Here is a 13,468-nt window from a genome sequence, read left to right as displayed (position 1 = left end):
ACGATTTGAAAATTTATCCATATGGTTATTTGGTATTTTTATTTTTCAAATTTTATGTCAAAATAAATTTTATAAATCTTAATATTTTAGTTAAAAAAACACGTGTTAAACAAAACCTTTTCTTTATCTAGGGTTGGGCAAAGTTTTATGCTTTAAAAATCAACAAATAAAATGCTTGTATTGTAATGCAAAGTACAAACTTAACCATCATTTCTAACAATTTTAGTAGAGCCCCTTTTTTTTTATGAATACATTCTAATCAATCAAGTACATAAATTAGAATAATTACAAGTGATGAATTCTCAAATTACAAATAATTAATTTACATTAAAGAAAAGAAATTAACTTCAGGATTCATGGGCCTATTTGATTATTTTAAGATTTTACCCATTCGTAGAAAAGGGAAAGTCGCCCGCATAAAAATGCCATCTATCATGAATTTCCCTCCACACAACCATCAAACTGAATGACTGCACAACAGATAAGAATACAAAACCAGAACCATCTTTATACTAATGTTAACTCAACGTTGAACCCACTGGGTGAGTAATACATTGGGTAAACAAACATAAACCGTCTAAATCACTGCAAGTTATAATATTGCTGATAGTAACTGTTGATAGCAGTATCCAAGATCCAACACAATTGACACTAAGGAACAACTTACAGTGTTACAGGTAATAGAGCTCTGCCATCAGAAGGGAGTGGACCTTCTACAATCAGCCAATTAAGGCCACTCGCTGGCTTGACACCCGTTAAATCTAGAGTTTTCTGTACATAACATTTAGTTAGAAACCAAGAATTTACGAGAAACCCCCTCCAGCCGAAGGTTATGTGGATTAGGCTTAGTGAGTGCTTTTACGAAGTAATTTCGGATCTCTGGAATTATACGATGGATCAGATGAGAATACCTGCAAAATTAGAAAACAAAAATAATGATGATGATGATGATAACAACCAAGCAGGCAAAGGAATCAAATCTGAATATTAATTCATCTTCTGATGAATTGGGGATCCGCTTTCCATTTCATTATCAAAAGAAATAACGCTCTCGTATTAGCTTCCTTGTCCGCTTTTTGTCAATTCTCTTTTTCTGCCCAAGCACACGCAAGGTATTGTTCATAGAATGCAAGGTTTAGCGTCACAGAGATTATAAATTTCATGGTTTTCTTGCAGCAACACAAGGGCCAGTGTGCAAATTGCGTTAATAAGTATCGCTTACCATATTAGATATCACATGTGAAGAAAATAACTTAATAAGCATTTTCTTTCATTTGCCAATAATGACTTAAATGCAGCACAGTGATACACAGAGCCAATGAAATAGATGCAGGTCATGGACACAACCGCAAGAAACATACAACCACATAAAGTATGCAAACAATAAAAACAAAGGATCAGTTAGTGATGCTGAATAAAGTGTGTTGATAGTTGTAGGTCTAAAATTCTTTCCAGTGTTGTAATCTAGAAACAAGATTGAAAAAGATAAAAAGAACACGTTAACATAAGTCACAGTACAGTGAGTTTAGAGAAAGTACATACCCAGGCCTAGCACTTAATTTGTCAAACTGCTCCAAAATGAACAAAATGCAAGCATGCCTCAGCGACATTGCATGGAATGCTTCTGATAGCTCATACATGCTTGAAACATTTTCTAATGATATATCCTAATTATGAAAAAAAAAAAAAAAAAAAAAGAGAGGCATATTTAGAAATCTATCTGATCCAAAAATAGCAAATGTAGTAAAAAAATATATCTAGGCTCACCTGTGCGATGGTATATTCACAAAGCCGCTTAAGTCCCTCCAACAGATACTGGTCACCAGCTCTGAGGAGATCTTGGGCAATATCCAATGTAACATCCACCGATCCAGTGTATATGAATCTGCAGATTAACAAAAACCCCATGTAAACAAATCTTTAGCAGTATATATTCTACAGAAAATCAACGTATTGGAGAGCTTGTAACCTCATCATCATCTCAAAAACTTCCCATCTTATATTTGGAATCTCAATGTCTCTTGCATCCTTCTCCTGTCAATACAAGTAAAGAGGAAATAAGAAGCAAAGATCAACAGAGCCTATTTCTTTTGTTATGCAGTACTGGATCAGACAGCACTTGGAAATTGATCTGGAAAGTCATCCGTGCACATACCCTATAACCACCATCAAACATTGCACGGAATGCATCTGAAGAAGCAAGCAAGCAAATTCGATGGGCATAGAACCTTTTACCTGAAAAAAAAATTTCCAAGGCATTTACTTATCCAATAAGACCCCTAGTGCTAATACAACAAATATTAACAGCTATAAAATATATCTTCAGATGGATGCAAGAAAGCAAAAGAGAAACAATGATGTCCAACCTTCAACTAAAAAGGTAACATCAGATAATGTAGGATTGTTTACATACTGTTCCCCCAAATACACCTGCAGCAAGAATATTGTCATCATATTTACCAATTCTGTGTACCAAATACAAAATCAAAATAACAATTGAATCTGGTACAACTGACATTATATTGCAAGAGGATACAACATAATAAGTTTCTATATATTACAAGAGGAAGGAAGCTAAATACATCAAGAACCAATTTTCATGGGATAAGTATCTGCAAATATAAATGGAAATCTGACTATAAGCAGACTCCAACTTAGCAACTAGATATCAATTTCAGAGGTTACACGGAAAAGAACAAATAGCCAGTTCAGCTCTAGGGTTCATATTATGTACATCAGTCATAGCAGCAAATCTGGATTCACATTATGTACATCCAATTGTCAACAGAAAATACATACCAATAAAAGAATACTTTAATTGCAAATTTCTGGCTGCAAAGCATAGATCAGTAATCTATGAAATGTTGTAAAATGTTAGCTCTCTGTATTAACATCATGGTACCATGGAATGCATATATAACTGGAACACATGTTTAGAGATACAAATTGATGGGAATATGAAGAGAGAGAGAGAAGAAGGGGGGGGGGGGGGGAGACTACATTCCAGGTGACAGTGAACTTTCCATTTATTGAAGGACCTGAAACCAAAGAAAGATTGGGAAGTGATAGAAAATCAATGTTCCATCTCTATCATCATTTTTTGGTCAAACAAATCCCAAGTCACTTTAAAAGAAAGGTCCCCAGTACAGAATCCATAAAAAGTTAAATTTATATTTCATTAAAGCAAACACGGAAACTCTGAATTTATATTTCATTACTGAAATATGGAAACTCTGAATTTCAGTAAAATGGTAATTTCGTGCTGCAAATCTGTGAAATATTTGAGTAAAATGTTTGAAATAACTCCAAATCTTATAAACTATCAGCATCAAAGTAAAGAAACAATAGAAAAACACCTGAGGTGTTGGAGACGGAGGAGCTCCATCAACAGGAGAAAGCGTCATGGCTTTGTTAAACAACTTATACAAGGCAATAGAACCATCAAGTTGTTGCTTTAGGATTGTAGAACCAAGAAGGCCAAGAAGCAACTCTAATCCTGAATACAAGTGATTCAAACTAATTCACTGACCAAATTATAATCATTGTTACCAACAGATTCAATTATGTCATGTGTAGGACTACAAATGGCATACCACTGTTATCAATGAATATTGTTCTCTGATCTTCTGGAGAACAAAGATGGGCAAGTGCCAAGGCAACTCGTTTTTGAATAGTCTTCTCTGCTACACGCATCATATACAACAAATGGTTCAAGACCTGCACAGGGAAACTGAGTGATTCAATTTAAAGAATAAATTTATAGATGTAAACTAATCATCATGCTATTTAACATTGATAAATGCTCACCCGCCCATGAATCTTCTCCTCTAATCTTTTAAGTGTCTTGGCTACACAGTCTTTGGTTGCCTGAAAGCACATTAATCATTACGGTATTGGTCCAATGAAAAAAAAAAACAAGAGAACATTTTTAAGGTCATAGGGGAATAAATAATGCTAAAGCAACCTTGTAAGGAACTCAATCATATGATGTTATCTTCCAGTGGCATCTAAAGAAAACCTCAAGGTAATAGCAATTAAACAGGAATTTGGAAAACAAAAGCAAAAATCAAGCATACTTGGACAATGAACTCTCCGTCCTGTAGCTTCTGAACCCCACCAACCTTGATAAAATCAGACACATTATCCTACAAGAATGCAATAAATTTAACTAATTAGAAAGCTATATAAGCAGTATTAGCCCAATGAATGAAGCTCATCACAAAACTACTCAGGCAGTAATTCATGAATTTAAAAACAAAGAATAGAAATCATTTCAACAAACTGAAACCAAGGATGCCAGTCCCCGTTAGTTCCACCGAATCTCATCAAATTAGTTTTATACCTCATTATCAGCAAGGCCATAAAGAGCAAATGCAGCATTATGTTGCAGAGATCCATTTTTCGAATCAAGAAGCTTGAGTAATGGCACCAAACCACCATTATGAGCAATACCAGCTTGGTTGTGAGTATCCTGAACAAGAGAAAATATGAAGCCAAAGATATTATTACAATATACTCGAGCACACCAGTGCAAGAGGTAAAAATAAGAGGGAAAATTTGTTATTCCAATACTGAAAGGCATAGAAATCAAAAATATGGGAAAATTATAATGTTAGTCCCTGAACTTTGCATTTCGAAACAAACTGGTCACTACACTTTAATTTTTGTTTCAATTCAGTCCCTCTTTTGATTTATCATCAAATTCTATTAACGAAAACTAATTTGATATACATTAATATAAACCTCAAAACCATTTGATTGTGGGGTTTATGTTAAGTTTAACACTAAGTGACTTCTGAGTTTATATTAATGTACATCACATCAGTTTTAACAGAATTTGATGAAAAATCGAAAAGAGAGACTGAAATATAACAAAAAAATAAAAGTTTAGTGATTGTGGTGACAAATATTAAAGTACAGTGACTAGTTTGTAATAAAATAAATAAATAAGGCAAGCTTTAGTAGTTTGCCAAGTTTTAATTCAGTACAAGGCACCTATGTAAGAGCAAGTTATCAGATGGCTGGCCACCATACTCTTAACTTGTGCACCAGCATATGCTGATATGCATGCTTACAAGTTACAACTACAACATCATAGGCCTTAATCCCACTTGGTAACATCAGCTACAAGAATTCTAGCTCTGGAATATGAATGCTTATTCTTTTTATTTTATTTTCATCCTATCACCACAGGATGTTGTCATTTCACATAACCAACCAACATGAGACACAATGGCCATAAGAATTGGCTTCAGTAAGATTTTGAATTTCTCTATCAATGTAAAATCCAACCTTTCCAGTCTCTTTCACGCTTGGTTTTGGTTGGTATTTTTACTTTACCTTTAAAATTGTTTTTCCAATACAAATATATGTTTTTCTATGTCATGCTTTCAATTATATCAGCCATTGTTGTCTCATAAATTCACTTTGTGATCCATGTTTGTTCTTTGAGGTGAATGCTTATTTTGTCAGTATTTGTCATGCAATATTGCTGAATGATTTTGCTAGTACTTCAAGAAGAGAACCACATTATACAGTTTTTTTGCATGAGTAGGATGTTGTTAACTTGTTATCTATGATAAATTACTTTTGAGCTGTGTTTTAGAAATAAACTAATATAATCATAAAGATATTACCCAATACCTATCATGCTCAATATAGATCAACTCTGCCTAGTTTTCTCTCTTTTTCTTTTCCAATCATGTGGTCATGGATAGATGTGGTTGGCAAACTAGAATTCATGTATCCAACCACACCTAGTGGGATTAAAGCTTGGTTATCGTTACTGTTCTTGCAATGCATTCAACAATGATTGATTCATTTGAAGCATGGATTTGAGGAGAAATATCCCAAGACCCACAATAAGGTTGTTCCATTTTGACCTCTTACAGGTTCAAAACATGGATACAGTCTCTTTGTATTAATGGGGTAAGGCAACATATAACTAACCTCTCCAGATCCCACAATAACAAGGACCTCATATAACAAGAACTCTGAATACTGAACTAACAGAAGTATATTCCCTACTCTATTCTTGTAAGAATTCCTCAGCCACTGATTAAAACTTCACTGCCTCAATGATATACCTACTCACTACCAAATCTACAAAGGTGTGGAAATTCATTGAAGGGAGTAACTTACATTCGTCATACATGCCAACATTCATCAATAAACAGTCCGAAAATTTACCAGTCAATGGCATCAGTTAACAGCTAATCCATGGATTTGGCAATAAGAAAAAGAAATAAATAAAAAAGAACTAACCTGTGCCAACCTTCCCAGTGCAAATGCTGACATTTCTCTAAGCTGCACATCTGAGGATTGAAGCATCTCAATCAAAGGCCGCACAGCTCCTCTCTGAACAATATGTACCTGCAAATAATCTCACTTTCTTAGAGAAGGAAGAGGCAAAAGGAAAATAGATAATAAACTAACTAAAAATGCCATTAGATTAAAATAGAAATTTAAGTGGGCAGAAACAAAGAAGCTGCCCGTAATCATAGCCTCCAAAAGGTTGAACAAGATGAACGTGAAAATTTGAAATCAAATGACAAAAAAAAACACTGATAAAAAGCTTTCCATAAAGAAACTGCCGATCCCTTCCCTCGAATATTGCAAACAAGCAACCAAGCAAATAAAACAAGTCAGACAGAGCAACACAGCATGAGTCCTAATCTACCTTGCAATCTGAATCTGTGGCAGCAAATTGTCCAAGTAACAAAGCTGCTTCTCTTTGGCTCTCAGAGCAGCAAGAACTGTCATTCAAATCATGAAATTTATAAAATGTAAATGGACAACTCATGTAGCCATAGACACTGACTAGGAAATAGATGCAAGTTCCTCATGCTACATGAAAGCCATTTAGAAGTAACAAAATTTCATGGTCTGACACCTGAGCAATCCAATGACAGGTTGCAAAGCACCTGCAAGAAGAACTTCCTTCTTAATGTTTGGGGATGAGTGCACTAGATTTCCAATGACGCCCACCTGAAACCCATAATATCTGATGCTACAGTTACAGCTAACCAAATAAAAGCTCCAGACTAAGTTGAAACTAAATTAGGATGTGAACATGGTAATTTGAGAAAAATTCTACCGCTTCATAATGAATAGCAGCATCCTCAGATCGGAGCATTAGAATCAATGTAGGAAGGGCATTGCATTCTACAATCTGCAAAGTCATACCTTTCATGTCGTTACAGCATTAAAAAAAAAAATAGCTCGATAACAAACTCATCTTTCCATAAAGGGCACACAACCTGATGCTTGTTTTCATCATTTTTAAATGCCAGAGTTCGAAGTGCTCCAGCTGCTGCCCTTTGTACCTTTGGATCAATGAATTCAAGCAATTCAACAAGTGGTGGAATCCCACCTTCCAACCTGATAACACAGTCCAGATTACCAAAAAGAGAAAATGAACATGCTTCCACCCTGAACTTAGAAAACCAAGAGAAAATATACCTAACACGGGTTTTAATACTGCTATTTTCATGGGCAAGGTTAGTAATTGCATCAGCTGCTCTTCGGATGACGCTATTGACAGCCCGAGAGCTGGAACCATCCTTGTGCCTCTTTAGTAAATCCACAAGGTGAGGCAGGGCACCATTGTCAACAATAAGTTGCTGATGCTCTGGCTGTTTGTAGAAACAAAATCAATAAAATAAAAGGTTAGCACTATATGCCAGTATAACAAGACCAAAGACTTCAATAGTATGGGAAAAAACAAGTCACAGGAATGAACATAAAAGAAACATAAAACTATTATCTGAGTATTATTACTTCCAGTGTTTCGAAAGCTCAGAGTTAGTAGTGGTAGACAAATCTGAGGACAGGTGACGGTCGCCAGATTACAGCCAAACATAGCACCAATAACTAGAGTTAATAATGCTCTCATACCCCAACACAGCACAGCAAATAGGTGTCACATGTCCCAGGTAAAGAGATGAAGGTTTTCCGAGTAATAACCACGGTACGTTGCAAGGCTTACCTTTTGTGATGTTGGCCTGATAGTCTAGTGTTTCGCTATAACTAAAGTTTTATTTTGTGTCATTCTCCATGTCAAAAAGGGATGGGAACATGGCTAGTGGATGAAATAAAATTAGAAAAAATAATTGTAGTAAAAGAGATCAAAGAAGACCAAAAAACACTTTGTAAAAAACTCTTAAACATGATGTGGAATATAATGACCATGCATCAGATGTGGCCATGGATAGAGATGCATGCCCAACTAGACTTCATGCAGTCAACCTTACATAGTGGAATAAAGGTGTGATTGTGGCTGATATTGTTGTATCCTCCACGTCAAAAAGGCTATTTTAGGCAAATCTAATGTAGCCATTCTAAAGTCCCACCCACAAAATAATAAAGGAACATCCTTAATGTATGAGGCTCCCTACTTTGCAAGGGTCAGATGGCACACAACTTACCCTGACTTTGCTGCCTTTTCAATCACAAATGAGCAACCTTACTATTACTACCAAGGTTCGTCCTCCCACCCTCAAAAAGAATAATACCAATTACCAAATAATAATCACACAAACAAATATCCTCTGGTTAAGCACAAGATCATCACCATATAGTGAAATTTTCATAGTGACATCCTTTTGGATTGTGTCAGACTCTTCCTTAAGGATGAATCATTCTTTTATTTTACCCAATTAGTTCCTAAATAATTAGGCATTCAATGGAACATGCAGCCAATTTATTAGGGGCTTGCTTTTAATCATAACCACTTGGAGGGTCTTAACAAGAGGAATGTGCTAACTTGCAATGTGCACAAAACATCTTTCCCAAATGGACATTTGCTAAAAACAGATTGTAAGAATAATCCCTGGAACTATCACAAGCCAATTTATCCTCATTAAATTTGAAAGTTTCCAATGTAAAATTTAGGTCTAAACAGGAGCTAAATAATGAATTGGGTTACTAATATTTATATTTACTTCCAATTCAATAAAAATTTTGATGGACTTGGTCTCTTGATAATTTGAAATAAGCTTGGGAGCTTTGTGTGTTGGATAATGCAATCTAAACCATGGCAGGTAATTCTTTAGAAACTCTAGGTAGGATTACTAGATTCTTGACATCTTAGTAGAAGTCTAAAATTACCATAGCTACATTGCAATTTCCAATTGCAGAACCAGTTACAGCCCAGAAACTCAATCCTAGCCAGCCTCAGTTGCCATAACAATTCTCTTCCAGGCAGATTTGTGTTAGTACCTAAAAGTCGTAGTACCGACCATCTAAAGCATGCAACACAGATGGCAAGATCAAGTAGTTTATTCCCAATATCCTACATCAAATTGGAGTAGATATACTCATTGTAAATCGTCGTGAAAAATAAAATGTATGACAGGTATCTCTCTAAAAAGTACAACTAAACAAAGAAATAGAAAATAACGCAAATTTGGATGCACGCATGCAATTCACGTTGTAATCTAGTAACCTTTACTGCGAGAAGCCCTAGTGCAAAAGCACTTCCCTTCTCGACCTCGTGCTCGAACGGCTTCGGGCTCCGGTCACCGTCGCTCAACGGTGGCGCCTGAAGATGCTTCACCAGAGCCGGAACGGCGCCTCCTTCAACTATTACACTCACAACTTCCTCTGCCACCAGAACCAGCAAGCATATATATATAAGTACAAGTACAAAGTTCGAGTGCTTGGATCCGAGCGGTTGGAGTGAGTTACCGTTCTTGGCGAGCTCCGCGAGAACGTGAGTAGCGCGCTTGGCTGCAGCGCGATCGGCTTCGTTCCAGGAGAAGGCGTCGTTGAGGGTTTCGACCTGTGCGACCACTTCGCAGAGTAGCGCCGCGGCGGAGGCGCCGGCGGCGGAGGCGGACGGTAAATCGATCTCCCGGTCGTCGTCCAAGTCTTCCTCCAGCTTCCGCTTTTGCCCCTTCCTTTCGATCGAATTTTCCTTGCCCTGACGCCTGTGGAACTCCATGGACGGCAAAGGCAAGAGAGGCCTCTGCTGGAACGGAGGATTGGGTTTTGAACACGCCAGATCCAGTGGCATTTTGGGAAACTCGTAAATACTCGATTCTTTTTCTTCTGGCAACTGAAAGTGAAACAAACACTCCTTTTATTTTCTTTTTGTATTGTTGTTTTGTTTCATTGTTTGTAAAAGAAAAAGAAAAGCAATTCAATAGCATTTTTCTGTATCAAAACATCTCGAAAATATTATTTTATTATTTTTTAAAAAAATTAATTTTAAATTTTCAAACAAATATTTTTGGCCATTTTTATAATTTTAAAAAATATCTTTTAGTTACTTTATAATATTAAAAACACATTTCTGATTTAGAAATACAATTCTATTTATAAAGAGATTTTTTCATCTCTAACTTAAAATTTTTTATTTTTTATAATTTATTTAAGAGTATTATAAAATTTATATTTATTTTTAGATTGAATAATTATTTTTTATAATTTTATATATTACAAATTATATTTATAAAAAAATCTTTATATTTTTTTATTTAGGCATTTTACTAAGTTTATATTTTTATTTTTATTTTAAATATTATTTCTTTATTTTCATTTCATATCATATTCATTTTTCGTTTTTATTTTTATGCAGGTGAGGCCATAATTTTTCCATACACATTTTAAAAAAGAAAATCTATTAAAAATAAAAATAAAACTTAAACTGTCTTTGATATTTATTTTTATATGAAACTATCGTTTTCAACATTTACTTAGGAAAACTAAATAAATTATTTATTCTAATTCTAAATTTGTTCTCAAGATAATACAAAATTATAATAAACTTACATATATGCAAGAAAATTTTTGGCCAGGAAATTTTGATTTTTCACTTGCTTGCTTATATTTCAAATTTTCTTTAAATTTTTTATTTTAATTTAATTGGTTGTAAAAATACATTTTTTTTTCAAGTTAAAGGTGTAAGAATGAGATTTTTTTTTCTAAATACCTAACATAAATAATTCTGTTTTGTTCATTATTTACTAATATTCAACAGAACTTTTTAAATATGAAAATATATATAATGAAAATTATTATAATAGTAATTATTATATCCAATAAAGTGGGCTTGTGTCCAATGATAGGCCAGTATCAAAGAAATAGGCTCAAAAGCCCGTTAAAATAAGAAATTCACAAAATTAACCTCATGAACAACAAGAAGTGATGGGATAACCAAGATTGAATGACACTATTCCAATTGATCCAAAAATTTAAATGAGAGATTTGGTTGAGAGACCACTACATTGGAGAGGTTGACGAGGTTATTTGATGACTAGTATAGTTGAAAAATTGAGACAAACACTTTTGATGTGTTTGTTCACAAATTCAAAAGAAAATTCAAAATATTCGTTGAATATTGTAGTTTTTTTTTCATCTATTAGTCTCTTTATTTTATAAATGAAAAGATTATTTTATAACAAATGTACATTCACAACTCTACTCATAATATAACTTAATTAATCTTTTGCATCATATACTTTGGGCATAAGATTAATTTAAACATCAAAGGGCTCATGAGCTAGACTCGGTACCCTTAATTAAATTCTTTCTCTACATGTCTCTTAAAAATTACACTTCAAATACTATTATATATAAATAAATTTATTATTATATTTTGACAACAACAATAATATAATTTGTTTAACATATTATTAATTAATTAAATTAAAATATTTTATTTTCATCATTTAGATAATCTGATTAGTTTATGACAAATGCGTCACATTTTAAAACATTTAATAAACCAGTCAAATTTTTGTAATGTTGAAAACAATGCACAATAAGTGCATATTATTTAAAATTAATATAGATTTATTACCCCTTAATCACTATCCTAACAAAATACTAAACAGACTAAATTTTAATATTAACCTTAATAAATAAATTCACATTATTAAAATGTTTAGTAAGATCAATAGTTAATATTACCCTTACTAAAATACCAAATTTTGGTTCAATTATCAATTTTATGACCAACTTTAAAACTTTTTAACTATATACCAAAATTTCGATTATATATTAATTTTATAATATTGTAATAACTCTTAACAGAATTAATATTGGTTTTAAAACTTTAAAAATCTAAATCAAATTTACCTTAAATTTAAAAAATTATCAAATTAATTTTAACAAGAGCGATTAAAGTGGTGATCAGTTTTTCACAAATTTATCATCAAATACGTGAATTCAAAATTAGATTTTTAATTCTCTAACAATAATTAAATAAGTTATTTTTTAACTCAAACTTATGAGTTTTGAGTGAATAATAAAATCAAAATAGACAAGGTCAATTATTTTCTCAAATAAATTTTATTTTTAGATGATATAAAAATTTAGTTTACAATTAATATTTTATAATTCTTACATCAATTTAATAATAAGTTATTTTTATTTAAATTAATAAGTTATTTAATTTTTTCTTAAAAATTAATAATTGGTAAAATTTTAATATTTTATTAAGAATTTCCCATTTTAATTAATATTCGATAACTAGGACCAAAAGTGTTGGGGTCCACCAAGTGCATGTAGGTGGATTAAGTGACTGCTGGCAAGCCCACGTGTCGTCAAACCATTGACTTGATCGTGGCCCTCACAACTAAGGAGGAGAAAGAAAGCATTTAATTTAAAATGCGATTAAATTCCGATCGTTTATTTTTGAGCTGATTTAAAATAAAATTTAACTGAATGGATGGTAGAGTAACTAACCCATGAAGTACGAACCATTTAAAGAGACAAATATCTTTTATACCTACTTTTTAATGCACTATAAATATTAACCTAAACATCTATCATTCATCTATTCAATTAAATTAACAATTAAAATACATTTATTATAATTTAACTGTTATTCTTACAATAATATTTTGAAAATATTACTTAAATATTTATGTTAATATATATATATATTTACATTAATTAGATATGTAATATATTTACTAATACAAGTATGTCATACCAAATATTATTCTTGAATGTTTGAACAATATTTTCGTTAACGTTTTATAAATAATTAACCTATACACCATAAATTAGCGATTATTTTTTAATGATTTAACAAGTACTGCTTTTAAGTAAGGTAGAGATTTAAATTAGGTGGACTTTTTGAGGGTAAGTTGAAATAATTGGTTGATAATAATACAGAGAAGTAAATTACAAGCCAAGCTTTGATGGGTCCCTGTTAAAGTAAAATGGTGCCACTCATGATCCGCACGTAGAAATTTATATCTTTCCACGTGCATGTGGAAGTGCATTTAAATGTTATAATGGGGGTGCATTAGAATTGTAATCAAATTTTAAAATATAACTTATCAGAAATAAGAGCGTAATTTAAAAATTTTGTGGCAGGCTGGCTTAACGAAAGAGACAAAAGTGGGGCTGAGTCTCCTTGACCTGGTTAATCAGGGTAAGTATTTTAATTAATTTTTAATGGATTTTCCCGCGTGAACTGAGTCCGGTGAATGGAAATGGGGTCGGATTCTTTCCC

The 13,468-nt window shown here is 32.9% G+C and overlaps 1 protein-coding gene across 1 annotated transcript; it reads right to left on the bottom strand.

Annotated features, from left to right (window-relative positions):
• Window positions 1-484: 484 nt before the first annotated feature.
• LOC127798846 (ARM REPEAT PROTEIN INTERACTING WITH ABF2) lies at window positions 485-10,039 on the bottom strand. The gene is made up of 19 exons (XM_052332476.1): window positions 9,688-10,039; window positions 9,446-9,603; window positions 7,462-7,634; window positions 7,260-7,380; window positions 7,097-7,171; window positions 6,893-6,987; window positions 6,680-6,755; window positions 6,265-6,372; window positions 4,343-4,471; window positions 4,077-4,145; window positions 3,808-3,867; window positions 3,594-3,717; window positions 3,357-3,496; window positions 2,367-2,430; window positions 2,156-2,235; window positions 1,970-2,034; window positions 1,768-1,885; window positions 1,543-1,667; window positions 485-911 (listed from the first exon to the last, which is right to left on the bottom strand). The coding sequence occupies exons 1-19, from the start codon at window positions 10,013-10,015 to the stop codon at window positions 785-787; spliced, it is 2,235 nt and encodes a 744-aa protein (XP_052188436.1). The 5' UTR covers window positions 10,016-10,039; the 3' UTR covers window positions 485-784.
• Between the last annotated feature and the right edge of the window lie 3,429 nt (window positions 10,040-13,468).

This window comes from Diospyros lotus, chromosome 4 (genome assembly GCF_014633365.1).
Source record: "Diospyros lotus cultivar Yz01 chromosome 4, ASM1463336v1, whole genome shotgun sequence".
In the NCBI taxonomy this organism is placed as follows: Eukaryota; Viridiplantae; Streptophyta; class Magnoliopsida; order Ericales; family Ebenaceae; genus Diospyros; species Diospyros lotus.
This window is presented reverse-complemented; position numbering and strand designations above follow the sequence as displayed.

Coding starts and splice junctions, on each gene's coding strand:
- LOC127798846 (XM_052332476.1), bottom strand. CDS start 10,015: ATGCCACTGGATCTGGCGTGTTCAAAACCCAATCCTCCGTTCCAGCAG. Junction 6,988..7,096: donor CTGCTATTCATTATGAAGCG/GTAGAATTTTTC, acceptor TATGGGTTTCAG/GTGGGCGTCATTGGAAATCT. Junction 2,035..2,155: donor TGTTTGATGGTGGTTATAGG/GTATGTGCACGG, acceptor TTGTATTGACAG/GAGAAGGATGCAAGAGACAT.